The sequence below is a fragment of the Colossoma macropomum genome, unplaced genomic scaffold (assembly GCF_904425465.1).
Source record: "Colossoma macropomum unplaced genomic scaffold, Colossoma_macropomum, whole genome shotgun sequence".
Classification (NCBI taxonomy): Eukaryota; Metazoa; Chordata; class Actinopteri; order Characiformes; family Serrasalmidae; genus Colossoma; species Colossoma macropomum.
Window position 1 is genome coordinate 27,253,197 of NW_023494784.1, and position 27,020 is coordinate 27,280,216.

Genomic DNA, 27,020 nt, shown 5'->3' on the forward strand with positions numbered 1-27,020 from the left:
TGACTTAAAATGCTTTTGTTTTAACTTATCATTGAAATGAACCATGCCTGGCACATGCATACCCTGCACGTTGCACAGTTCTGTCCAAAACGCACCCTTTTAAACTCTTTTAAACATTCTCCATACGTCCACATGTTGTCATTAAGAATGAGTTCTTTCTCCTATTCTTCGCCTACCCATGTGCCCTCTCGATCCCCCTCATGCCGGGGTGACAGGTGTGTGGCATGAGTGTGTTATTTCTGCAGGGGGTTTTGTCCTGCTGGGTGCAGATGTTAAAGACGATTTCTTAGTCTTTGAAAAGTGATGGCAGCATTCGGGTCCTGAAAGGTTTCCTTGCAGTTCTGGAGCACAGAGAGGGCTCGGGTTGTCATGGAGACGCGGAACTCCTGTTCTTAATTTTATGTTTCCTCGTCTGGTTTGTCTCCTTTTCAAACAGACTCAGTCCATCTGTGTAGCCTTTTGAAGAAGAATGCCCCTCCTTTCTTTCCGAATTTGGAAATTGTAGTAAGTTATATTTTACTAAAATAAATACCAAAATGCTAAATTATTCCATTTGTATGTATATGACAGTCCATATCTATGTTACTAAAGACAGAAGTCAGTAATTCTGCTGCTCTCCTTTCCTTTTGAGCCCCTACATTTGGTGTTCTGCTCCCCAGAGAAGCATGTCACTCTAATAACAACCAGTGCAAAGATAACCTGTTTAGCTGACATTGAATGATGACCTCCCAAACCACCAGTAATGAGGGGATTACAAACTTCATTGTCTGGATTGAAACAAACAGAGAACAAATAGCAGTTTTTTTGAAGGAATAAGCCCTTCTGATATACTAATGTGCCTTTAATACAAAGAAGATGAATGTTTGTGTAAAGAAATCAATCTGATGTCATATAACATTATATCCACAGTATAATATCTGTCATGTGGCTAACAGCTGTTATCAAAAGAGACAAAAATGTATTGCACAGAATTCAATGATTAGACACGGACAGTTGCTGAGTATTGATTTCCTTGCATTCTGTGTACAAATAACTTAGCAGCTCTGACATAAGCATGGTAACGAATGCAAAGCAGAAGACAGCAGCCTGCATTTTGCATTTAAGATGCTGTGTAAATGACAAATGCTTTAAATGCTTGTTGTAATGTATCTAGAATGTGGCTCTGAAGTTCCTTATGTTCCAGACTGTTTTGAAAGGAGACCTTACAATGCACAGTGATTCAAATCATACAGCTATTGTTCCAGTAGTGCTGTAGCTCGACTTTAAAGGTGAACCTTGATTACGACAACACTGCCTGAATCAAATCACACAGTAGTTGTGTTCTGAATGCTTTGCTTATAGTTTTTTGTAGTCTTTCACATTTCTCTGGGATTAAAGACACTTCAGAAACTGCAGGGAGACTGTACATTACACAAGAAATGGTCCTCACACACTGTACGCATTTATACTCATAATGAACGGTTGATTACTTCACTGATCAAATCAGACTTGTGCTACTCTACAGAGGCATGCAGTGCCACATCCCATCTCACTCAGTGCATGTCATGATTTGTGTGTGTGGAAGTCATTAGATGGTTTTATATATACATACAGTGCTGTACAAAAGACCACCCTTCATTTATTTAATCTACAGTTCAGAACAGCTGTTAAGCTATTCATTTTACAGTGTCCTGGAAAAATACACATATTAAGATATATTAAACATAAACTTTACACAAAAGCCTCAACAGCAATATATAATATCACACTCAGTATTTAGGGTGTAAGCTCTTTGCCTTTATTACAGCTTCTATTCTTTTTGAGAGACTTGATTTTCAAAGACATCTGCAGCCTTGTTTTCCAACAACATCTCCAAAGTTCAGTCTTCAAAGTTGGTTGCATTTTCTGCTTCTCACAATCCAAGTAATCTCAAACACATTCAGTGATGTTGAGGTCTGGACTCTGAGAACACCAGCAGGTTCTTTGATTGATTAACAAATTTCTGTTTCTCAGTAACAGCTTCTTGACAGCTACACATCCTTTCAGACTCGTAGCGTTGAGCTACCTTACAGTGGATAGACAGATAGACAGAAACACTTGTGCATTTTTTTCGGATCTGAAGTTAGAGTAGAGCTTGATTTTCTCAAAGATGAAAGCTTAAAAGCAACTGCCCTGGTTTAAAATGCTAAAACTTTAAAAGCTACTTGCTCTGACTTTTGTCTAGGACTCAGAGCAGTCACTTTATTTGAGGGACAGGAGCGTGAGTAGATGTATACATACTAACATACTAACTTTGGCAGCTCTGATGTTACCTGTGCCAAACTGTGGCAGATCTGATGTCACCCAACTCAAATCAAACAAAAGAAAATTTACAAAATATCTTAACAGAAATTATCAACATCTTTCTTTGTCTGCCAGTTCATTGTTAAAACATCATAAAAATAGAATATTATAAATAGATCGAAATGTCTATGTAAAGAAAAATAGATAACTATAGATAGTAGTTACAAGAAAATAATGAAAAAGAGTAGACAGCGGCTTTAAGAGTGTTGATCTGATGTTTTTTTTTGGTAACTTATTTTCCCTTGACTTCCCCTTCTTTATGCGAGTGGATAATCTTGTACCTAATCTCCTCAGAAATATCTCCTTTGGTCATCTTAGATGCACATGAGAAAGGAAGCTAAAGTGAGTTTGGGTAGTTGTTTGCATGAATGTCAATGTCTGTTTGAAGGAAAACATAATGTCAGCGAGAGCTTTGGGAGCAGCTTTTGTTGGGAGGACACAGCTGTAACCCTAGCTTAAGACAGGATGGATAGAAGAGTTAAAGTGGCAGACAAATTAAACACTGACAGATTTAATATTAATATTTTGATGTTGTAGCTTTTGTATAATTTTCTGTTGAATGTATGTTTCCTGCTTTTTTCTGATGCAGAAGAATGAATATCTTGTACTTGTACTTGTATGTAGCAAATAAAATATATGTAGAAATCAGTTGGCTTTTGCATTTGTTCTTGGCTCTGGGTGCAGCCCTGTTATAAAGTCAATCTGATTTAAACTCATTACTGTTCTAAACAGTCGGATGTTCATTTGAACTGACAGCACCACTTAGCCAGAGTGATATAAAGACTCTCTCTGGGTGAAACCTGTGTGTGTGTGTGTGTGTGTGTGTTAATGGTATGCTCACCCCCCACTGAGCACTGTTGGCTGCCATATCGCCTTCAGTCATAGGGCTCCTTGATAGCCTCAAGGGATTCTGGGTGATTTGTCAAGCTACGGCCCTTGTTTGGACATGAGTGAAATCATTAGTGTCTGTGAGGCTCCATCAACTAGCTGTATCAGCCATGTTCAAGCCAGAAAGATCATGTATTTAGCAAGTAGACCAAAAAAATAACTGCAAAACAAGTTGGAAGCGCTGTCTACATTGCCATTAGTTGAATGTACTTTAGAACAACTTAGTAAGAACATTACACTCACTCCTGCCATTTAACATAACCAGTGCTTATGACATGGGTAAATCCACAATCATTTTCTGTTCTGACACACCCAAACAGTTACAAGCCTGCAGCAGCTTGATATTTGTGGAGCATTTATCTACTAAACACTAACGCTAAATTGTGTTCATTTTTATACATTTCCTGAACATAACACTGGTAAATGCTTTACTATTAAAACAAAAATGTAAACATTTGAAACCATGTTGACAGGGACTTTAAACTCAGGAAATTAATAGAAATTGGGCACTAAAAGTTGCAAAATAATGCCATATTTAAGTTTGTTTCCTGCAGAGGATCAGTTTGTTTATTTTCACTTAGAAAATGATCAAAACATGTAACATGTAATTTTTGCCTGTGAATGTATAATATAACGACAGACAGATAGCTATCTGTTTAACAGCCTTATTTGTGAGCAGCAGTTTTGTGTGCAGTCTGTGCACAGCATGAGAGTCATGGAGGAATATATACTTTAGCTGTGTTGTCACTGTCCTACTACAGGAATTTTCAGAACAGCCATTTAAAGATCTGAGCAAAAATGGGTGAATAAGTGCTGAAATGAAAGGACTAATGGGCTGTAGCATTATTACAGTAATATACATTTGCAGAGGTTCATTTCCTCCAGTGGAATATATAACTATTCATAGCCAGGAGGTCATAGGAGCAGAGGAGAGATTTAACCCCTTAAAATCCCACATACATTACGTACTAAGGCTTATTATTCAGTGACTACAGAGACTTCAATGCAAACTGGCTGAACTGTTCTTAGGTTATAGAAGTGTATAATAAAACTTTGAGCCTGCCAGTGGAACCTGGCCATTTAAGGGGTTAACCCTTAGAAAGTGCATTTATTGCCAGCAATTACAAAGTTGTGCTGTAATGTTATATATAAAAATGAATTTAAAGAAAAACATCCCTTACATTTTTACTATATTTTTATTATTTCTTGAAATTGAAATAAATAGAAACAGAAATCGGAAGTTGACAGATACAAAATGTGAATCAAACGTCAATGTATGTCATTATTTAACTATGTAATTAAAAACTAATAACACAAAAATTATATCAAGATTGCATTAATACCTTTATCGTTAAAAGTAGAGATAGATGGTTATGATTATAATAGTACTTTCAGTTCAGCTCAAAACAATCGTGATAGCTGATCACCATGATTAAATTTACATAATTTACAATCTGTAACATTTGAATAATAAATACAGTAGTATTTCAGTCATGATGTCTGATTTTTACAAGCACATTTTATGACCTGATCTTGTAACACAACTCAACTTGTAATACAAATACACATACATCCAGTGTCTCCATGTGGATTAGAGCACCGCTCCCTGAGGAGGAGAAACTAAAAGCCTGCTGTAACGTCCCAGGTGTCTGCATTGACTAATGGACCCAGTGGTGCATGTCATTACTCACCATGCTTATTAATGCTTGCAGCTAAAACTCTGCACGGCTTGTTGTAGGCAGCATATATTCACACATATCTGTTTGATTTGTTTCTCGGAGCGCTTCTGATCATGATCGCTACAGAAAGTGTGCAATATATAATCTGGAATGCAAATAAATCCTGGCTGAAACAGATGCTGCTGAATACATGGTCCGGGATGAGGCGTCACAGTAGCAGGCTTGTGCACTGGAACAAATGATGTTTTGAATTTACATTAATTTACAGTCACTAGCACATGAATAAAATATATGACATCAGCACAATTACTGTCTTTCAGTTTATTTCCTTTGGCAAGAATTGTCTTGATGTGACATGTACACTCATTTGCAACCAACTGACACTTTTTTCAATGTGGTGCAGCTTGAAAACCTGAATATTTTTAAACAAGCTAGCAAACATGCATCTTGCAATGCCTGTTCTGAAAATGTCTGTTCATGTATTGTGAAACACGAGCATTGTAATTCTGGCTTTGCAGAAACTCTCCAGAGGACCCAAGTTCATGTGAAAGCGCTCAAAGATCTTTTCGGCCTCCTTCTCTCTCTTATTCTGCTCACTTTATTTCACTTTAACTGTCAAACATCCTTGAATCTTGTCTTTTCTGCTTGTAACTCCATGTGACCTTTTCGTGCAGAGATGTACTCGTGTGTTTTCTGCCCTGTTCCTAACCCTCGTGTAGTGAGCTCATGAGTGTAAAGAGTATTACATCATCATTCTGCTGCTACTGACTCCAGCTGTAAGCCACTGATAGCTACATTGTTATTGTTTTTCTGTTTTGCCATCTGCCAGTCCCTTCCGTCTGTGAATTTGAATAGGAGTGATACAAAGCCACACTTGCCATGGAGAGTTATGTATTCCATATTAGGACCTGACTAATATGAAAATTTTGTGATAGATACAGATTTTAAAGAAGTAAACAGATAATATAGGTGGATTTTGTATTTAGGTGTTTTTGCATTTTTTAGATTTTTAGATTTCTAAAACCAGCAGGTTTTAAGTAAACCATGCTATACTGACGGATATGATGGTTGGTAGAGATGGGCAATATGAGAATAATTTTCTGTCATTGTAGAGCTGAGCAACATGACCGTCTTTATTGTTATCATGATAATTACATCACAATATGTAACAATATGCTTTTCTGAGCATATTTTGGATACTATTACTTAAAACACTTCCCACCTGCATGTTTGATTAAAAAGAGAGCATAATTAGTCCTGTTTAATTGGACTTAGTGCAGTACAATGTGTGAAATGAATATATTTGTCTGTTCTAACTTACTGGAAGTCAGAAAAAATAAATAACATGACATATTGTACATTGTAAAAAACTTCCTGAAGTATCGATATAGTACATTTTGCCATATCGCCCACCTATATATTATCGTTAGGGACGCATTGATACCAAAGCCGGTATTGGGTATTGGGCCGATACCAAGCTCATTTACTGGTACTCAGAAAAGTTCATCGTCCAGTACCGGCTAATACCGTGTGACAGAAACTGAGTGCACGCTGAACAAACACAGTGAAGGAGGCTCTGCTCTCACAGAGAAGAGTTACTTAAATATAATATTAATTTTGTGCTCTGAAGGAGGAGCTACCCACAATATTTCACTTTCTGTTAATTACCTCTTATTTTTGATATTTTTAACTAGTTCTCTTCATAAACTGATACCGACAAAACTGCGAGTCGTCAGTGTCGACCAACATTGTTGGCCAGCCATTGTATCAGCTAGTTTCTACTCCATATACAGATTTAGATGACTGATTTGTGTGTTTCATGGTGGTGTGAGTGCCATTCAGCGTGTCAATCTTTGATATAGAGTTTGCCATGCTAATCCCTTCTGATTCTCAGACAGTACAGATTAGAGGGATTACAAGCAGTCAGGGACTACAGTACTGCGCTACATCATCCTAAATCATCATCTCAATCTGCTCATCTTTTATTCTTGTAAGCCTCAGACCAGCATTAAGGGCTGAATGCACCACACACCAACGCAAAGGACAAGACCAGTACTAAGAACCAGACACTGTGCACCCACACACTGCCTGTGGAAATGTAGCCTCAAGAATAGGCTGCTCTGTGGGGATCCCAGACCAGCTAGTCTGTGTTAAAGTTTAGACTTGCACTTCACAAATGTCAGCTGCTTTTATTCAGCCATGGTCAGAGTTGGATTATATTGCTGACAGTAGTTCAATTCCCAACCGAAGTCACTGGCATCCATGGTCAACGGTCTATGAAAGTGTACTTGCTGTTATTTGGTTAGAATGATGGCATAGTTATGTGCAAGCCTACTAATAGCATCCACAGAGAAAACTAATAAGTTGGTTCTTTCCTTTAAAGTATGTTTAACATTTATCAGGGATGCACAGTAATGTCTGAATCATATCAGTATCAGGAGGGAATTAATTAAAAAATGCATTGGACAGTTGTTTAGATTTCACTGATATTTTAAAATGAATATTTTGATAAATAAAATATATATAAATATTATATATTATATTATTATATATATAAAATATATTGTCCTTTAAAAGAGCTGAACATGACCTTGAGCCACTGTGTTAAAATGTCTGCATTTTATTAATTTTACTGCATTTCTGACCATATAAAAATAAACATTATGTGTCTCAGTGCTGATAATCCAGGTAGATATAGTTCAGATTTTTACATTTTATAAATGTTCATGTACCAGCATTGGTATTAGCATTAGCAGATATGTATATGAAAAATATTGGATATTGGCATCGGCCGACAGTTTCTTTATCGGCCCCTAACTTTAATGATCAAAAGATTCAGTGATTGCCTTCACCTTTTGGGGAAGGCATATGTTGGCATACCTTCCCAAGGTTGATAGCTATTGTGTGATGAGGAAGATATTTAAAGGAGTACAAACTACTTTTTTAAAAAAGGCAAAGATTTAGAGAAGCAAAATGTTTTCAAATTTTTATCAACATTTCTATCAGTTTGCTGTTTTTGTTTGTGATATTAAAGGCTCGTGTGTAGAAGTGGGGAGTTTGTCTCTCTTTCACCTCTGCATCTCAGCTGGACACGACTCTTACATAACATGTTAATCACTGTGCTGAAACCCGTGATGACATTTTGAACCAGAAGAAAAACGTGCCATGTGTTTCTGAAATTGTTATGAAAGCTGAATTATGTAGTTACGGCCAAACCATTTTTTTCTTTCTGTGTGAGAATGCTGTTCAGCTGTTAATGTCTGATCTGTTACTTTGTGTTGTTTTTTCCTCAGAAGTATCGTCAGTGCATGGCTGGTCTCCTGGCCCCTCCCTATGGTGTTATGGAGAGTGGGCCCAGCGCTGACAGTGAGTCCACTCTGTTTTATTCAAACTGTACTTTCTACAGCCTTGTTATAGAGTACAGTTATGTTAATTATCCCTTAGAAGTCACAGTTATCAATGGTGATAGCAAAAACATTGTAATTTTGTAATAATTTTTCATTCATAGCTCAACAGGCGGAGACATTCCATCAGCAGTGTGGATTCTAAACTTTCTGCACATTTATGTGTGTACAGAACTGGGAACACCCTTCAATTATTAAAATTTCCAGTCATAAAGGCTGTTAAGAAAAGAAAGGGAAAATTAAAAGAAAATAAGTGACCCAAAAAAAAAGTTTCAGATTTGGAAAAATCCACAGGTGTTTCTGTCCATCCTTCCACTGTGAGAAGACAGCTAAACGCTATGGGTCTGAAAAGATGTGTAGCTGTCAAGAAGCTGTTACTGAGAAAAGGAAGTAGACAAAGAAAGAAGACAATTCATAAATCAAACAAACAAGATGCTGGTGTTCGCAGAACAAACTCAGAGTCATTAAACATGTTAGAGAAAACTCAGGTCTGAGAACTAAGAAGCAGAAAATGCAGCCATCTAAGACTGAAAATATCCCTTCAGATTTCTTTGATAAACTGAAATCAATAAATAATAAATAAACTGAAGCTGTAATAAAGGCAAAGAGTGAACGTAGTAAGCACTGAAAAACTGCTGAAAATATATAATGCTGAAAAATGAATAGTTTAATAGTCTTTTGACTGTAAATTGAATAAACAAAGGGTGGTCTTTGACTTGCACAGTACTGTCTATAGCTTATTGAATTGAATTGAATATTCTCCAGACACTCTTATGTTGCATAAAGAAACAAGACAAGGCAAGCCTAGTTTTGCTGGACCACCATATGTGGTTCCTGCTGTTTGCTCCATGCACCGCTTGCACATGTGTGTTTCACCTATGGATGTTCGTTACATGGGATCAGTCAGTCAGTCAGTGACTCTCTCTCCTAGGTGGGCCCGCTGGGTGGTCCAGCAAAACAAACCTTTATTGCACACTCAAACTTATGTAACTCACTGTATCATTGTAAGTGTAATTATGTTTTGAAGACATTGATTTTTTGATTGATTCATTGACATTGAATTTGAAGACATTATCTTCATAAGCTCATTATATCTTAATATATAAGCAGCATTAGCGAATAAAATCACAACTGTAAAATAAAGGTATCAACAAAACTACTGTGTGTTCAGTACATGGGAATACAGTCTTGATCTGAGTGTTGAGATGGTCAGAATAAAAGAGGAAGGCCATTATTTGGTCCATGTTTTTTTTTTTTACAGCTAAAAGACTTTTAGCAGTGTCTTTCAGAAGTCTATATAAAGACCCTTGTCTCGACTGAGAGAGAGGATGTGCTTTGGATAAGATTAGAGTATTACTGGGCCGGATGCTCTAAATGGGTTGTTTGTCCTGAAGGAGTGGAGCTTAGTGCTGTAACCTTAAATGATGACCAAGCTTCTCTTCCTGACCTCCCTCAGGACCTGCCTGTACAAACTACACACACCCTCATACGGCCTCACCATTAGCTCCCAGCAGCCTCCTGTCCATCACACTGCATTTAACAGCTGTCCTTTACTCTTTTACTACAGTGTGGTTTAATATTTAGACTGTTGTGGTAGATGAGTTCTATTAATAAGTCAGAGGTGTGTGCGCGTATGTGTGTTTGTGTGTGTGTGTTTGTGTGTGTGTGTGTGTGTGTGTGTGTACATTCTAAATTCCATTGTCTTTGTCAGAGAAAATAATGTTTACCAGTGACTTTTATAATCCAGTTTTCAACTGTTTCCCATAGGAATGCCTGACAAAGAGAACTTGAGTAACAACTCTCTGGGATCAGTGTCTACACACTTGAGCAAGGTATGAGCAAACTCTCAAGATGTCTTCTTTCCCTGCGTTACTTTCTTACACATTCTATTCATTCTCTTAGCAACTACTAAAAAGTAGTACATCAAATTTTGCTTTTGGCTTTCCAAATGTTTAGAAAATGAACCTCAGCAAAAATTAATTTTAACTTTCAGAGTCTGTAAAACAAATAAAAAGATAAGCAAAATTGCATCTATTCTTTATTTTTTACCACAGCATTCTGAGCTGTTGCAGTTTAGACATATTGCAGTACATTTTGGCTGTTGAGTATAAATAGCAAACAGTATGACTTGTTATATTAGCTTTGGTAGACAACTTCTAATATATTTAACACAAATATGAAAATGTTTTAAGAGTCAGTAATACAAAATACATTAGTGAGAAGGACATGCAGAAAATACTGAATATGAAAAGATGATATTTATTTTTGATAACACAAAACAGGCCCTAATAAGTAGCAACTTAATCAATACCTAATAGTTCATTAATACTGTTAATAATTATATAATTGCAAGTGCTACCATTTGAATTATTAACCATTTACATAGAGATATATAAAAGCACTGTAGATGTTTTTCATGAATGTCTTTTGATTAAGTATAATAAGCTTTTCCGATGTTGATGATTTGCATCACAAAGTAGCAAGATACTTAAATAACTATTGATTAGCAAAATATGTCAATAATTACTTAATCATTTAAACCAGATGTATTAATAATGATTAATCAAATTAATGTGGAAATTGTGCATATGTTTAGCTCAAGTATATTTAATGCATTATTTTTCCAGTATGTCAGATTTCTGTAGCGGACAGTGTTTTGAGGAAAGCTACACTTGCAAGGTGGCCCAAATGCTTTTTTCCTTTTCCTATAACTGACGCATATCCAGCCTCCTGCCTGCGTGGATGCTGATGTAACAACATCCTTTCCATTCTACAGTCTTCTCAAAATAATGCAAGAATGCGACATTTATTCAAACTTTTGTCTAAATATAAACACAGCAGTTGTGGCAAGCATGCATGTCCATCACATTTCCTGCCCCTCCTTGGCTGCTGGTCATTTCCTTACCCTTCTCAGATAGCCTCTGTCACCCCTGTGGATAAGCTGCATTTATGTGCTTTTTTCCCCCTTTTGTTACGGATAGCCACAACTCACAGACTATAAATATCCCTCCACTTTTGTGCTGTGGATGTTGCTTATTGTTTATAATTTCTTCTTAGTGTATGCGTGACGTTGATGAGGAAGGCGAGGGTTATCTGCATCATTATAATGTCATTTTGCAATGTTAATAAATACAATTTCATAATTATATATCTAATTATGTGGTTAGTTCTTTAAAGAATTATTATTTCACTTATGTTGTGTACTAACAGTTCAATACCAAAAAATGAAAGGATTTTTTTTCTATCCACAAAAAAATTACAGCTATAACTTTTCATTTAAATCGTAATAAATCATCTTTTGCCTTTAAACTGTATTGTGATACGAATTAAAAGTTTCGCAACCACATGTTTAAAGACATTTTACGTTTTATTTTAATGAGCTACGGGTGAGAAAAAGTAATTTTAAATTCTACCTCACTTTTGTTATTGCTGGCAGTAACTGTGACTTTTAAAAGTTAAGATAATTTGCAGTAGTCAGTAACACACATAGGAGTTTCATTGTACAGTGTTTCATATATTGTCTTCCATCAAGAATGAGCAACTGTCAGCACCACAATTACAGCCCATCCCCCACTTTCTCTCACAGCCTGCACACACAACACACACATAATCTAACCCTGCTGTGGTTAAACTCTCTAAAGACTGCGTTTTATCATATAGTCTTCATTCATCCTAGCAAGTGTAACATTTTGTATGACTTGGCCACCCTGTGCTACACAGTATAGCTGACAGAGACTGAGCTCATAGAATCATGAACAGCGGCTAAATGTTGTCATGTTTCTGTATAGAAATAATTGTGTACTTGTGATAGCATTTATATTCATTCAGGGTTGTGGAGCTGTGTCTATAGTTGTGTGCTGCAGTTTGGTTTGCAGTGCTAAAATCTGCATTGAATGTATAGCAGGGTTATATAGTGTAATGCATAATTGAAAGAGTTTGTGTGGGAGTTTCTGGCGGTGGGTGTGCTGGGCATGGCTGTAGGGCAGAACGGTTTCTCCTGGGCTTCCAGAAAGACAGAAGGAGAGCAGCTCCTGCAGCCATGCCTGCTGTTCACCACACACTGATGTTTCTGTATTCACCATTACTACAGAAGATGGAATTGTTCACTTTACACACATTGTTGACTTTACTCAAAAGTAAATTCCTTAACTAGACTCTGTAATACTGTATGAATACATTGCTTGACTTCTCAGGATCCCAGAGTGGATTTTTTTGGTACAAATGTTGCTCCCTGATGACTCAGAAGACTTAATAGTGATTATCCTAAAAGCCCTTAGGAGAAATAGAATTAGACAGCAAAAGAAGACGTGTGATACAGGAGAGATAAAGTACAGATGAGAGTTTATTTGCAGATAAACATGAGCACAATGTGTGGCTTTATTGTAAGGCTGAATGATTTGGGCAAAATATCTAATTGCAGTTTTTCTGACCAATATTGTGGCTGTGATGTATATTGTGGTTATTTTCTATAAAATCTACCTTGTTATTTTGGCTGTGACATATCTATGTTTTTCTGGCTTGAGGCTTGAGTGCTGAATGTAGTGGGTCAGACTGCCAGTTAGCTGTGGTTGTCACAGCACGTGGCTGCCTGGTTGCTTCTGATTGGTCTAACTCAACTACAGATGGTTCACAAGCTCTGTGATGTTAGGGTAAATTTGCTGGTTAAAATTTAAAACCTTAAGAAGCTTTGTGAATATGGGCCCTGATCTCACTGGACATCATGCCCCAACCATTCTTAAGGAGAAATGTCTCTTAAAACCCACTTACTCAGTTTTCAAAAAGATTCTGACGTTGGCCAGTGTTTTCTTATTTGGGATTTGTTCTTTAGGTAAGAACAGAATCTACACACACTCAAGAGCACAAAGGTGCAAACCTATCATGATCCATTTTTTACATGACCATTTCCCAACCTCTCTTTATCCCTTAAAATTAAACTGTAAATAATATTGTGTTTCATTCAAAAAGCAGTTGGAGCCCAAATACTCCTTATAATTTCAATTTAAATGTGCAGGCTAAAGGGTAGGCCCAGTAGGTAGACAGAGTTGTATGCAAAAATTTAAACAACCCTGGTCAAATTACATGTTTTGTTGGTTTTCTTAGTGAGAATAAGTTAACACATCCTCTACAGGAAACACACTTAAATATGGCATTTTCTGCAAATTGTAGTGGACAGTGTCTATTTATTTGCCAAGTTTGTCATATTGAGGAAAAATATATAAAATACAAAGTGTGCAGTAATCTTCATTTTATTTTTATCCCAATATGTGAAATTCAGCAAATATACAGTAATTGTACATTCAAACGTACAGAAGTGTGTTCTCTGAAGAGAATGTGTACTTCTGTATCTTAAACAGAAAATCAACAAAGGTCATTTTTCCAGATGTGCCCAAACTTTTGCATATGATCATTTATGTAAATTTGGTGGCTGTTGTGATATCATAAAAGTAATGACTTCAAAACGGACTGTTTTACAGCTTAATTTTCATATGACTGTATGTTCTGGGGCATGATGGTACATTTTGAAATTTTAACAAGGTTTATTTCCTAAATTGCTCTCAGTGCTATAAATAGCTTGTTTTGTCAGTGTTGGTAAATGTGTGTATTTTAAAAGAATGGAAATACAGAAATTGGCTTGCCGACTGGTTGCTTTCAGTTTCTGAAAATAGCTAATCATAATGAAATGCTGAATGTTTTATTTCACCAGCTCAGTTTGCATAATGAGTTTCTACACAATACACTGTTTGATTGCATGCAGGAATGGATTTGAAGAACAGTTCACAGGTTCTAGTGGCTTAAAAATGACCCAGTGTCATCTTAAATGCTGATTAAAAGTAAGTGAGCTAAAGCTGGATTAAAATTCTGAATCAGTTCAATTAAGGAAGATCGGCCTTTATGTTGTACAGTTCATGTGGATGGAAGAGCAGTGTGTGGTCTTTGCTCAGCCATTCTTGGTGTGATGACTGTCAGTGAACAAAGGCCTGTTATGGAGTGTATAATTTTCATGTTTAAAGGACAGAGATGGTTTTCTGTGAGGCGTCTAGTGTGATGCAGCGATCTGGAAGAGCCATTGATGAATTAGCATTACTCAGCAGCAGCTAGTGATGTTTTGATGATTGTGATGACTGTGCACTTTCTCAGGTTTCTAACTCAGCTCTTCAGGCTGTGAGAGGATGAAAACCTCATTGATTATTGATGTGTTCTTCAGATGGCATTGTCTAAAGGAGTAGCTGTACTGTTAAAACAGCAGAAACAGAGGTCTGTCAGAATAAAGTGACTGGCTTATTTTTTCTGAAATTAAACGTGTTAATAGGTAACCAGCAGTTAAAGCAAAATGTGCTCAGTGTTTCTGTGTAACATTCTCTCTTTTTCATTCATTTTTCTGTTGTTTCATCATGTTTTTTTAAGTGTGTGCCTCTGCCTCTCTCTACATTTTGTTTTTCAGAAATCATTTGTTGAAAACATTGCCAAACTCCATCCCAAACCCATAATACAGGTATTAATTCCATCCCATCTGCAGATTGACAGCAGTGTGAGCCAGTCACAGCACTGGGCCATACAGCACCCGGTTCTGATTCAAATATTTGTTAATTGTAGGTACCATCTGAGAAGATTTTGTGGGCGGGCAAGGTGCTGAGGAATGCCATCCTCTCCCAGGCACCTCACATGATCCGAGACAGGAAGTACCACCTGAAGACTTACAGGTGGGCATCTGAGGAACAGTGAGATTCTAGTCTACACTGAAAAGTAATGCACTGAATTCACTTGGTTAAAATGTGTACATCATGAACATATAAAATATGCATAGCATCACTGAATAAAATATTTTTCATGAACACCGTTTTTCAGTTTTTTTGTGAAATGATTGTGTTGATGTCATATATTTTATTCATGTGGAAAAGATGCACACATTTGTACCAAGTGAATTGAACACATTATTTTTTCAGTGTAAAGCACTATTCAGGATTAGTTTAACATGAGGAGGTGGGGTCATTTTTACTGGTGTTTCTCTGTGATTGTAGTCGCAACTGATTCCACTATGTGAGTAATTTTACAGACTGTGTGCTCCCACATCAGGAAAGAATCTGGCACCTTTTACCTGCTGTAAAACAAACTGCTGAAAAAAACCCAGGTTGTATTAATGACTTGAAATTACCAAGTCAGTAAATATGAAATGTATTCTGTGGATTTTGGTTTCCTTTTTTGAAGTATGGAGCCACTCAAAGAAGTGTTCACTGTGGCTCAGATCAAGCTGATTTGTATAACCGTATTTCCAAAAAAGTAGGGAAGCTGTACAAAATGTAAATAAAAACAGGATGCAATGATTTGCATCTTCAGGCCCTCAGGGGGGCACTGCATTAAAAACAGACATGATTCTGTTCTGGATCACTGCATGGGCTCAGAAACTCTTCAGGACCATTGTCTGTGAACACAGTTCATCCCCTAACTCTACCATGCAAAGGAGAAACCTTATATAAACAGGATCCAGACCACCACCTTCTCTGGGCCTGAGCTCATTTAAGATGGACTGAGGCAAAGTGGAAAACTGTCCTGAGGTCCAACAAAATTTGAGATTCTTTTCACCACTTCCTACAGGCTAAAGAGGAGAGGGACCACCCAGGTTGTTATCAGCACACAGTTTAAAAGCCAGCATCTGTGATGGTACAGGTGTGCGTTAGTGTGCATGGAATGAGTGACTTGCACATCTGTGAAGGCACCATTAGTGCTGAACGATACACACAGGTTTTGGAAGAACATGTGCTGCAATCCAGACAAACATCTTTTCAGGGAAGCCCTTGATTATTTCAGCAAGACAATACCAAACCACATTTGTCACGTGTTACAGCAGCATGGCTCCGCAGTAAAAGAGTCCAGGTGTTAAACTGGCCTGCCTGCAGTCCAGACCTGTGACCCACTGAAAACATTTGGTGCATTATGAGCCCCCAAACTGTTGAGCAGCTGAAATCATACATCAAGCCATTATGAAAAAACTGTTCACTTCCAAAACTACATCAGTCGGTCTCCTCAGTTCCCAAACGCTTGCAGAGTAGAGAGGTGATGAAACATGTTACTGGCATCATATTCAAAAAGGGGCATATGTTTTTCAAAAAACATTTGATATGTGGTCTTGGTACTATTTTCAGTTAAATGTAGGGTTTAAATGATTTGCACATCATTACATTCAGTTTTTATTTACATTTTGCACAGTGTCCCAATTTTTTTGGAAATGGGGTTGTATATGCCTTAGTTGTATATCCCTCCGAAATTATAAAACATGTAGCACAGCAAAAATGTTTGATTTTATACAGCAATGTTGACAGTTGGCTGTAAAATCCCAAGCTAATGACAATATTGTATTCACAAGACAGCTAGGTAGGTGGTGAAAGTAAATAAAGTAACAGCTAAATTAAATGCTTTTGACATGGCTTCTCCTCTTTGTTGGAGTGAAGATAAATCGAGTAGCCACTCATTTATACAGAGTGACAAACCATGTGAATCAGTCATAAACATTACAGACGTCCTGTGGTACAGCAGCATTACCCCGCCTCCCCCATGTAATACAGTCTGAATAGTACTTATGAGAGTAAAGGTGTTGTCCTGTCATTGAGACATGATGATACAGTTTACTCAGTGTGTTAAGTGTGTGTGTGTGTGCAGGAGGTGCTGTGTAGGTACAGAGCTGGTTGACTGGCAGATGCAGCAGGGTTCCTGTGTGCATTCACGGGTTCAGGCAGTGGGGATGTGGCAGGTGCTGCTGGAGGAGGGAGTGCTCAACCACGGTCAGTTGAACTGTCTTTAACTGTCATAAAATACACACCATGACTATTTTTACAGTGTCTTTTTTTATCTGATTTTAAATACCATAACAGTCAAAATTCAATTAGACATGGCCATTTTTGAACCTCCTCTTGTCCCTTAGAAGTAAACAAGATTTTTATTTTTGTTTTGTTTTTGTTTTTGAAAATGCTTTTAAGACTGACATTACTCTGTTCTGATTGGCCTCCCCTTGTTCAAAAAGCAGTCCCGACTGAGACACGACTTACAACTTCAGTGTGAACGGAAAGAGCTTAATGGCTGTGTGCTGAATAGACAGACTTGTTTTGCAGCTTAGTTTCCATATATGAGCTGAATGTACTGATGAGTCAAAACTAATGTTTTTAAAAATTTAAAAATGTTTATGTACTGCATCAAACTATTAAAAAATAAATTTTCATGATACTGGCCTTTTAAATATGACATAAAATACAACCTGGTACTGAATTGTGATTGACCATATTGTATGCCTTACCAAGGAAACTTTATAGGAGAAGGAAAAAAGTTATTTTGGACATCATTGGTCCATTCATTATGAAATTATTACACAATGCATGGCAGCCGGTATTAAAAAAATTGACAATAATGGTGTTACAAAGTTTTGACCTGACAGTGACCATTTATTATACAAAGTATATTACATATAAAGTATGCTGAGATGCCTGTTTATTAGGTACACCTACCTACATTCATTGCCCATTTAATCAAGCACATCTATTGCCAATCACAAGTTAAGCCATAAGTCTCAATGGTGCAAATCCAAGTCAAGTCTCAGATTCTCTGTTAATAGTCTGTAGTGATGAAGTCTTTATTAGTTGTAGGGATTGCACTGCACAAAAGCAAAGTGCTTTATATTTTAGGGAATGCAATCTGTAAGTTAACAGCAAATGTATAAAAATGTATTCGCAAGTATAGCTTTCAGACTATTTTGGCTATTTGCTATCCAGAAATTAAGGTAACAAACTTTTTTTTTCAGTTTTGAAGTTGTTGTGCCACATTTTTTGCATGCAGTATTTCAGTAATGTCCATCAGATTGAAGATTTTTGATAACAAATTGCTTGTTATTCAAAGCAGTTGACCAAGTACCCATCTCTGGGTTCAGCTGCATTTTGTTGGTCAGTGCAACACCCATTACCATGCTGGTACTACTGACCATCTAACGACTAACCATGTTGGTGCCACTGATCTAAGAATGGTTCACCACTCAAACAATATCTGGTGATGGTCCTTGTACACTGATCATAGAGAGTGGCTAATAAATTGTGAAGCAAATGGGACACAGTCAGTGCTTGCAAATCTACTAACTGCATGTATATGGCTTTATGGTAGATGTTTCTGATAAAGTAGTTTCTGGCTTATACAAAAATACAGGCTTTATTGCTCTCCTTTGGAACACATTCAAGTCTGACTCCAGTCCAGATGTAGCATAGCTTGCTTATTGCATGTGCTGACAGGAGATCTATTCTCAGTCAGCTCAGATCACTGTAACAAACACAGTCAGGGCAGCACATGTTATGGTGCGGTCATGTAAGTGTGACTGTGTTTATACGTGCACATCTTTAAATGATAAGTGCTGGTCTGTGTTGTGTTGCAGTTGACCACGAGCTGGACTTCCAGGATAAGTACCTGTTCTATCGCTTCTTGGATGATGAGCAGGATGATGCATTGCTCCCCAGTGAGGAGGAGAAGAAGGAGAGTGATGAAGAACTGCAGGACACGCTGCTCCTCCTGTCTCAGATGGGCCCTGATGCTCACATGCGCATGATCCTTCGAAAACAGTACGCTCTCGCCCCAGAAACACGAGTGACCTCTAAGGCTGTATCATCATTATATTAGCCCCAAGGGCACAGCTATGAATAGGGCTGCTTCAAAATTTAACTGATGTATATTCACTTTTATCCTGGCAGGCTTCCTGCTTAGATCTTCTTTAAAGAGAGCTGATTAGACTGTTCAAGGAACATAAAACGCTAAAGGAAAGGGCATTTTAAAGGTTCTATATCTTGGAAAACTAAATTTTCTTTACTTTTTTTAAATGAAAGAGTTTGATGTAGTATGTAACTTGTTAAAGATTCAAAGAACGTACCGTTCACTCCCCACTTCATACAGTCCATATGTAGAAACAAAACTGCAAAAACAGTTCAATTTAGATTCACTGTTTTTGTGATGTCACAAAAACCAGCGCAATTACATATATCCACTCATTCAGCCTACAGCAGTTCAGCCACACCTATTCATTCCACGACAATTTAGCTCAGCCGCCTCCGCCTGCAGAAGTTCAGCCCTGCCCATTCAACCTACAGCAGTTCAGACCCACCCATTCAACCTACAGCAGTTCAGACCCACCCATTCAACCTACAGCAGTTTAGACCCACCCATTCATCTTACAGCTGTTTAGCTCCACCCATTCAGCCTATAGTAGTTTAGCCTACCCATTCAGTTTACAGCAGTTTAGCTCCACCCATTCAGCTTACAGCAGTTTAGCTCCACCCATTTATCCTATAGCAGTTTTGTCCCACACATTCAGCCTACAGCAGTTTAGCCCGAGCCATTCAGTTTACAGCAGTTTAATCCCACCCATTCAGTCTACAGCAGTTTAGCTCCTCCTTTTCAGCCTATAGCAGTTTAGCCCCACCCTTTCAGTTTACAGCAGCTTAGACCCACCCATTCAGCCTATAGCGGTTTTGCCCCACCCATTCAGCCTACAGCAGTTTTTGCCCTACCCATTCAGCTTACAGTAGTTTAGCCCCACCCATTCAGCCTACAGCAGTTTAGCCCCACCCATTCAGCCTACAGCAGTTTTTGCCCTACCCATTCAGCTTACAGTAGTTTAGCCCCACCCATTCAGCCTATAGCAGTTTTGCCCCGCCCATTCAGTTTACAGCAGTTTAGCCACACCCATTCATTCCACAGCAATTTAGCTCAGCTCCCTCCGCCTGCAGAAGTTCAGCCCTGCCCATTCAGCCTACAGCAGTTCAGCCCCACCCATTCAACCTACAGCAGTTTAGCCCCACCCATTCAGCTTACAGCAGTTTAGCGCCACCCATTCAGCCTATAGTAGTTTAGCCTCACCCATTCAGTTTACAGCAGTTTAGCTCCACCCATTCAGCCTACAGCAGTTTAGCCCCACCCATTCATCTTATAGCAGTTTAGCGCCTCCCATTCAGCCTATAGTAGTTTAGCCTCACCCATTCAGTTTACAGCAGTTTAACCCCACCCATTCAGCCTACAGCAGTTTAGCTCCACCCATTCAGTCTATAGCAGTTTTTGCCCTACCCATTCAGCTTACAGTAGTTTAGCCCCACCCATTCAGCCTACAGCAGTTTAACCCAAATCTGCTAGGTCAACAGCAGTTTGGTCCCACCTATTCAGTCTTCAGCAGTTTAGCTCCGCCCATTCAGCCTACAGCAGCTCAACCCAGTCTATTCAGTCTCCAGCAGTTTAGCTCTGCCCATTCAGCCTACAGCAGTTCAGCCCAGTCTATTCAGTCTCCAGCAGTTTAGCTCTGCCCATTCAGCCTGCAGCAGTTTAGCCCCACCTGTTTTACCTATAGCAGTTTGGCTCTGCCCGTTCACAAATAGGTTTTAATCCAGACAGCTTTTTGAATGAGGCACAATATAAGACCATCAGTCAGAACAGAGGTCATTCCATATTAGTCTTAAAAGCACAGTAATAAAACAGTCTGTTTAATCCTAAGGGATAAAGAAAGGCTGGAGAATGGCGATATAAAAATGAATTATGATTGTTTTTGGTACATAAAAGCCCACAAACATTGTGGGTGGACCTCAGGGGGAAAAATTTAAATACAAAAAAATGTAGGATATGGGTCCTTTAAGATAAGCAAGGAAGAAAGCAGTGTACTGCAGCCTAATGTCTTTAAACTTATGATTTCACTAGAATTTATTGTATGTCCCATTCATTCATGTACAATTAAGAGTTTAGAATTTTTTTCTTTCTTTCTTTCTCCTTTTTTACTCTCTTTCTCTAGGCCTGGTCAGAGGACTGTAGATGACTTAGAGATTATTTATGAGGAGCTGCTGCATATAAAAGCCTTATCACACCTCTCCACAACAGTGAGTAGAAGCATTGCTGTCTTAAATTATTTTTAATGTATTTGCAGTCTCCCCATGAGTGGACCCTCAGTGGGAAGTCTGTACAGTGTAACCTTCATCAGGAACATCTGTTCAGACTACATTAAGGCTTGAAAGACAATAGTCCATAAGAACAGTATCTACTGAAGTTTCTTGTGCCTGAAATTAAAATGCAGATAAAAAGTGTAGGTCATGGTTCACAACAATACTCTAACCAAAGAGAGGGCATTGGTAGGTTGTGATAATATAGGCAATGGTAATAAATGATTCTGGCTATATAGATATATAGATAATGACAATGAAGGGAGACATGTGTTATTTATTGCTATTTATTGCAATTTCTTTTTTTCAGGTAAAAAGGGAGTTAGCAGGTGTCCTCATTTTTGAGTCCCATGCAAAAGCAGGAACAGTATGTAAGTGGAGAAGCTAAATTTCATGTGGTTTACTTCACAAATCTTAGGTATAAAAGCACTTTCCCTGCATACATAATTAGAAAAAAACATATATATTCAAAATGTTACTCCCAGATTGTCTAATTAAAGGGAAATTTTTGAAAATTAAATAGTTTATATTTAAATCATTAAGAAATAAACAAAGTCAGAGTACTTGCTGTGAAAGGCTTGGTTTTAGAGAAACTTACAGAGTCAGAACTGTTCATATTGGTTGTGATAGGAACCAGACGTTGGAAGAGCCTTCAAAAGCTACATCACTCAAAGTTATTAACACAAAATGCTTATAAACACATGAGACATTGTTTTATGATAGGTCTGAGATAAGATTTTGGCCTAAACATGTCTTTTTGAAAGACATTGATGGTGGAGAGGAACACTCAGGGAACATGCAGTGCCCCAACTAAACGTTTTACCACAATAAAATAAAATCTTTACATTAATTTACACTAAAAGTAAAGAACATTTTTGCCTTCTCTTGTAATGTTGGCATTTTGTAGATGCTTGTTTTTCTTTGAACAGAGACAATTTATTGATGTCACCTGTGAGAGATTATATTTGTATTATAGAAATTGCAACCCCTGTGTCCTATTACCATCATTATTAAGAAATCTGAGTCTGTAAGTTTCTCTACAATGCAACATTTCACATCAAACTACTCTGAATGACTTTGTTTACATACTATTGGTCCATTTAGTGTGGGTTCTGGGTGATTCTCTTTGTTTTAATCTTTGTTCTGTTTTTCACTGTCGGTCATTTCTCTCATCGTTAGTGTTTAATCAGGGTGAGGAAGGCACCTCATGGTACATCATCCTTAAGGGCTCAGTTAATGTGGTCATTTATGGAAAGGTGAGATCAGTTACTGTTGTAAGACTTTCCTGTTCAAATGACAAATTAAGCTTCTAATCTGTTTTAAATCTAGCCAGCTAATCATATTAGAGCTGTTTATTACGATTAGCTCTGTGTGTGTGTGTGTGTGCTATGTAGTAAGTGAAAAAGAAGTTTTAGAGAGTGTGTTTGAGTGTGTTTGCTGTGAGTGGGCATGCTGTGGCCAGTGTTGGAGGGTAAAGATGGTGTGTGTGTTTCAGGGTGTGGTCTGCACACTGCATGAGGGTGATGATTTTGGAAAGCTGGCTCTGGTGAATGATGCACCACGTGCAGCCTCCATCGTCCTACGAGAGGACAACTGCCATTTCCTGAGGGTGGATAAAGAGGACTTTAACAGGATCCTCAGGGTGAGGAGTGAACTGCACTACAATGTTCTTTTCTAAATGTGTCGATCACACATTTCACAGTATTTTTGTGATAATGCACTCTGAGCGAATTGCTCAATACTGTTACTTTTGGATGCTTCTCTCTCCCTCGTTCTCTCTTTGTTCTTTCTTTCTCACTTCTCCTCTTTCTCACTTCTCTATATCTCTTTCTCTCTGTCTCTCTCTATCTGTCTCAGTGTGTAACACAGGAAAATCCCTCTCTCGTTGCTTAGACAATAGGTGCCCTAGCTCAGAAAAACCAGAGCAGTGTCTGACCAGACACCCTGTCTGTGTGTGAGTGTGTGTCTGTGGGTGTACGTGCGTGCATGTGTGTGCCTGCATGCAGAGGGTGAGAGGCAGGTTTTGTCCTAAAAATAAGTAACTTAACAGACATTTGCATTTGAACAATTTGCTCTAATCTTTGCATTCTTTTTGTTGGACAGACTGGACTGCAGGAGTCTTTTTTTTCTCTGAGCATTTCATATGAGCAGTCATATGCAAAAGTTTGAACTGCCTATGTTGTTTTTCTAAGTGCAAATAAGTTAACACGTTAACTTAAACACAAAACTTAAATATGGTATACAGGGCATAATTTCTGTTTATTGGAAAAATAGTAATTTAGTTTGATTTTTTTTTTCAACATGTTAAATTCAGCAAATAAACAGTAATTAAAATTAAAATATGCATTGGTGTGTTGTCTGTAGAGGATGTGTATTTATTTTCAATTAGAAAATTAACAAAATGTAATTTGACAAGGGTGCCAAAACTTTTGAATGTGACTGTCTTCATAAAAGGGGTTTAGACTTGATCTGCTTCTGAATGATACAGTTTTTTGATTGGTCATAGTCTCCCTCTGCTGGTTACTTTGCGATACTACAACAATTAGTTCTGTGTCGTTCTATACATAAAGGAATGGTTCACAATCACACAATTTTCTTCCTACCACAAATATAGTCAGTCAGCCCAGACATGCTTAGTGTCTGAAGCTTGCTTCTTCGGTTTTGGAGTGAAGGTATGGCTAATCTAAGAATTGTGGTGACTTGTTAGCTACATTAGCCTCGTAGCTACAGTGCACTCCTTTAATTTACTCAGTACAGTCATGTTGCTGTATATCATCACTGTCCAAAAAAAAGCTGTGTATCTCCAAAATAGAAACGTTACAGAAGGATGTAAAAATATTAATGTAATGAGATTTTATTTAAAGCAACTGTGGGACATTTCTGTTGGCTCATTCATTATGAAATGATCACTCAATGTAAAGGACAGCTGCTGTGCACAAATAATGTCGAAAAATAAAAATGAAAAAACAATGATATGTGGAGTATGAATAGGGTAGATGTCAGCTTTTGTCTATTAGGGCTGATTATTAGATGATGCCATACTGATATTGTGATATTTTCCTGTTTGTGTTGCATTAACTGTGTTCTGTACATGCTCTATACAGAGAAGTACGAAATGTAGGAGTGTGTGTTTACATTGATCTCAGCTTCAGCATCAGTTAATCTGCTGACTACACTTTACCCTCAGTGCTACTTTCACAACAGTACTAATCCACCATGCTGACCCCACCATTCAGTAATCCAGCCTGTGTATGTGTGTGTGCGCTCTGCACTGTAAGTGGCTGTGTGTGATTGCAAGTAAATCAGGGATGAGTTGTTTTTGTACAGAAACGTAAATATTAAGATAAACAACAAGCAACATCTATGTGTGTGTAGGATGTAGAGGCGAATACGGTGCGACTGAAGGAACATGAAGAGGATGTTTTAGTTCTCGAAAAAAGCAACATCAGAAGCTCCAGCCATGCAAGCTCCTCACCGCTCAAGTATGTCTCTCTCTCTCCTTCTCTCTCCCTCTCTCTCCCCCTCTCTCTCTTTCTCTCTCTCTCTCTCTCTCTCTCTCTCTGTCTTTCTCTATGTTTGCTTGTTGCTCTCTGCCTCTTTACCTCTCTATCTCTCCACCTCTTTCTCCCTCTCCCTCATTGTTTTTAAACTAAAAAATGTAACAAATTGAATTTACTAGGTAAATCATTTGAATTTTCTCATAAATACAATAATGTTTTATAATAATATTACATCAACACAGTTGTTGCCAGTTAGTAAGTAACTAAAAGAGAAAACTGTATTGATGTAATATATCTACGTGTTGAATTCAGTGCATCACTATTGTGTATATTGTCCATATTATGAGTAGCTATAGTTTTTCATCTGCTTTAATTGTGTTCTTCATAAAGACCTTAAGTTTGAACTCTGCAGATATACTGTGATGTCCGGAACTCCAGAGAAGATTTTGGAACACTTCCTAGAGACTATGAAGTTAGATTCCCAGTTCACAGAGTCAGGTACTCCAACACTGCTAACAGATGAGAACGCTTTGATGGATTGATTAATTTATTGATTTGACCTTACTTGTTGAATTATTATTTAGGCTCGTTTTTGTATTTTACTCTTTTGACTTCCTCATGTTTCTTTTCTCTGCTGCCTTCTTTAGTGCACTATACAGCACTTTGATGTGCAATTTAAATGTATGAAATAGCATCCTTCATATGTTTAAAATGCTACTCAGATTGTTTGTAAATGAAGTGCCTTGTAAAAGTTTATTATTATTATAATACATGTTATGCTTTGTAACTAACATTAGTATTATTAATTTTAAACAGAATCAGGCTTTACCTAAGCTAAGTTTTCAAAAGCAGTTTTTAAGTGAATTTTTAATAGATCACATTTTCTTTTCACCCATTAGAATAAAATCAACAGCTAAGATTTAACAAGGGAACACTTTTACTGTGTCCTATTCTCCCAGAGACCATAATGAGGGCATGAGTGAGGGCTGAGTGGGCAAGGCCACTGCTGCCCATCTGTTTGGACATACGCTTATGTGAACTGAACTTGGCTGATCTAATGCTGTAGAATGATCAGTGTGTCATGATTCAGAGATCTGTGTATAACATTCATCTCTTTTTTCTGTTTCCTCTTTCTGTTTCCATTTATCTTATTGTTTGTCTCTTTATGCCTCTCTTTCTCTATCTGCAGATCCAGCGTTGGATGACTTTGTGCTTATGCACTGTGTGTTTATCCCCAATACTCAACTGTGTCCACTCCTTATGGCACAATATCCTTTCTCTCTCTCTCGTTCTCTCTTTCTCTTCCTCTTTTTGTTTAGGCTTGAGTGGTTCTGTGTGTCAGTGCTTTTTAAAAACCCTGTTGTAAAGCCACAGGTTCCTCCAATATGTCAGATTCAGATGACATGTTGTTGTTGTGTGAGGTAGTCAGACCAAAATGTGCAAAAAAATGCTCAACAAGAAACTTCCCTAAATAGTTTGATGCTTCTGAATAACATAATGCAATATCTGGTATGTAGAAACTTATGGATTTCCAGGTTCTCAGCAGCTGTAACAGGCCCGGTGCTGTGTAATGCATTTTGTCCTTAACCCCAGTGAACCTACCACGCACAGGCGTCTCAGGGCAGTGACCAGGAGAGGCTGGACTATGCTTTGAATAACAAGCGCAGGGTCATACGCCTGGTGCTGCAGTGGGCTGCCATCAACACTGACCACCTGCAGGAGGAGGAGAGTTCACTGGCCTTCCTTCAGGTTTCATTCAGCACAGCACACATGAACACAAAGGCCAAGGACATCTCCATTTCAGTTCTGAAAAGTGCAGTAATATCATAACTGATAATATCATCACTTCTGATGATATCAGAATTGTATGTATATTGGCAGATATTTGCTTTAAAAATATCAGCATCAGACTGATGTTTAGATTTGACCGATATTTTGGGTTATTTGATGATATACGGTCTAGAATTATGAAATGCTAAAATCGATACTTCAAATAAACCATGCATGCAATGAGTGATATTTCCAGCTTAAGCAAATGTGTAAGTCGCATATTTTTATTTTTAAAATATTAAAAAAAAATGTATTTTCTTTAGTAACACTTCTTTTTGAAGCATAAGTTCAAAAAATTTTGGCATCCCCATTATTTATATTTGGTGACGCCTCCCCTGGTGAGAATAACAGCACTGAGCCACTTTCTGTAATGCTTAACAAGGTTGGAGAGCACTTGATGAGAGATGTTGGACCACTTGTCCATGCAGAACATTTCCAGTTCCCTGAAATTCTTGG

The 27,020-nt window shown here is 37.8% G+C and overlaps 1 protein-coding gene across 5 annotated transcripts in view; it reads left to right on the plus strand.

Moving 5' to 3' along the window:
* Nucleotides 1-27,020, plus strand: part of rapgef4a (Rap guanine nucleotide exchange factor 4a) — a 57,765-nt gene that overhangs the window by 20,213 nt on the left and 10,532 nt on the right. For 3 of the 5 annotated variants that reach the window (XM_036566439.1, XM_036566456.1, XM_036566472.1), the window contains 14 exons: nucleotides 8,183-8,255; nucleotides 10,061-10,125; nucleotides 14,736-14,786; nucleotides 14,888-14,994; nucleotides 16,949-17,070; nucleotides 18,699-18,882; nucleotides 21,090-21,174; nucleotides 21,545-21,605; nucleotides 22,414-22,490; nucleotides 22,730-22,876; nucleotides 24,610-24,716; nucleotides 25,147-25,232; nucleotides 25,924-26,002; nucleotides 26,333-26,483. In XM_036566439.1, the coding sequence (XP_036422332.1) occupies nucleotides 8,183-8,255; nucleotides 10,061-10,125; nucleotides 14,736-14,786; nucleotides 14,888-14,994; nucleotides 16,949-17,070; nucleotides 18,699-18,882; nucleotides 21,090-21,174; nucleotides 21,545-21,605; nucleotides 22,414-22,490; nucleotides 22,730-22,876; nucleotides 24,610-24,716; nucleotides 25,147-25,232; nucleotides 25,924-26,002; nucleotides 26,333-26,483 (1,395 nt within the window). The remainder of the gene's footprint in view (nucleotides 1-8,182; nucleotides 8,256-10,060; nucleotides 10,126-14,735; nucleotides 14,787-14,887; nucleotides 14,995-16,948; nucleotides 17,071-18,698; nucleotides 18,883-21,089; nucleotides 21,175-21,544; nucleotides 21,606-22,413; nucleotides 22,491-22,729; nucleotides 22,877-24,609; nucleotides 24,717-25,146; nucleotides 25,233-25,923; nucleotides 26,003-26,332; nucleotides 26,484-27,020) is intronic. The other 2 variants (XM_036566465.1, XM_036566447.1) reach the window with 2 other exon arrangements.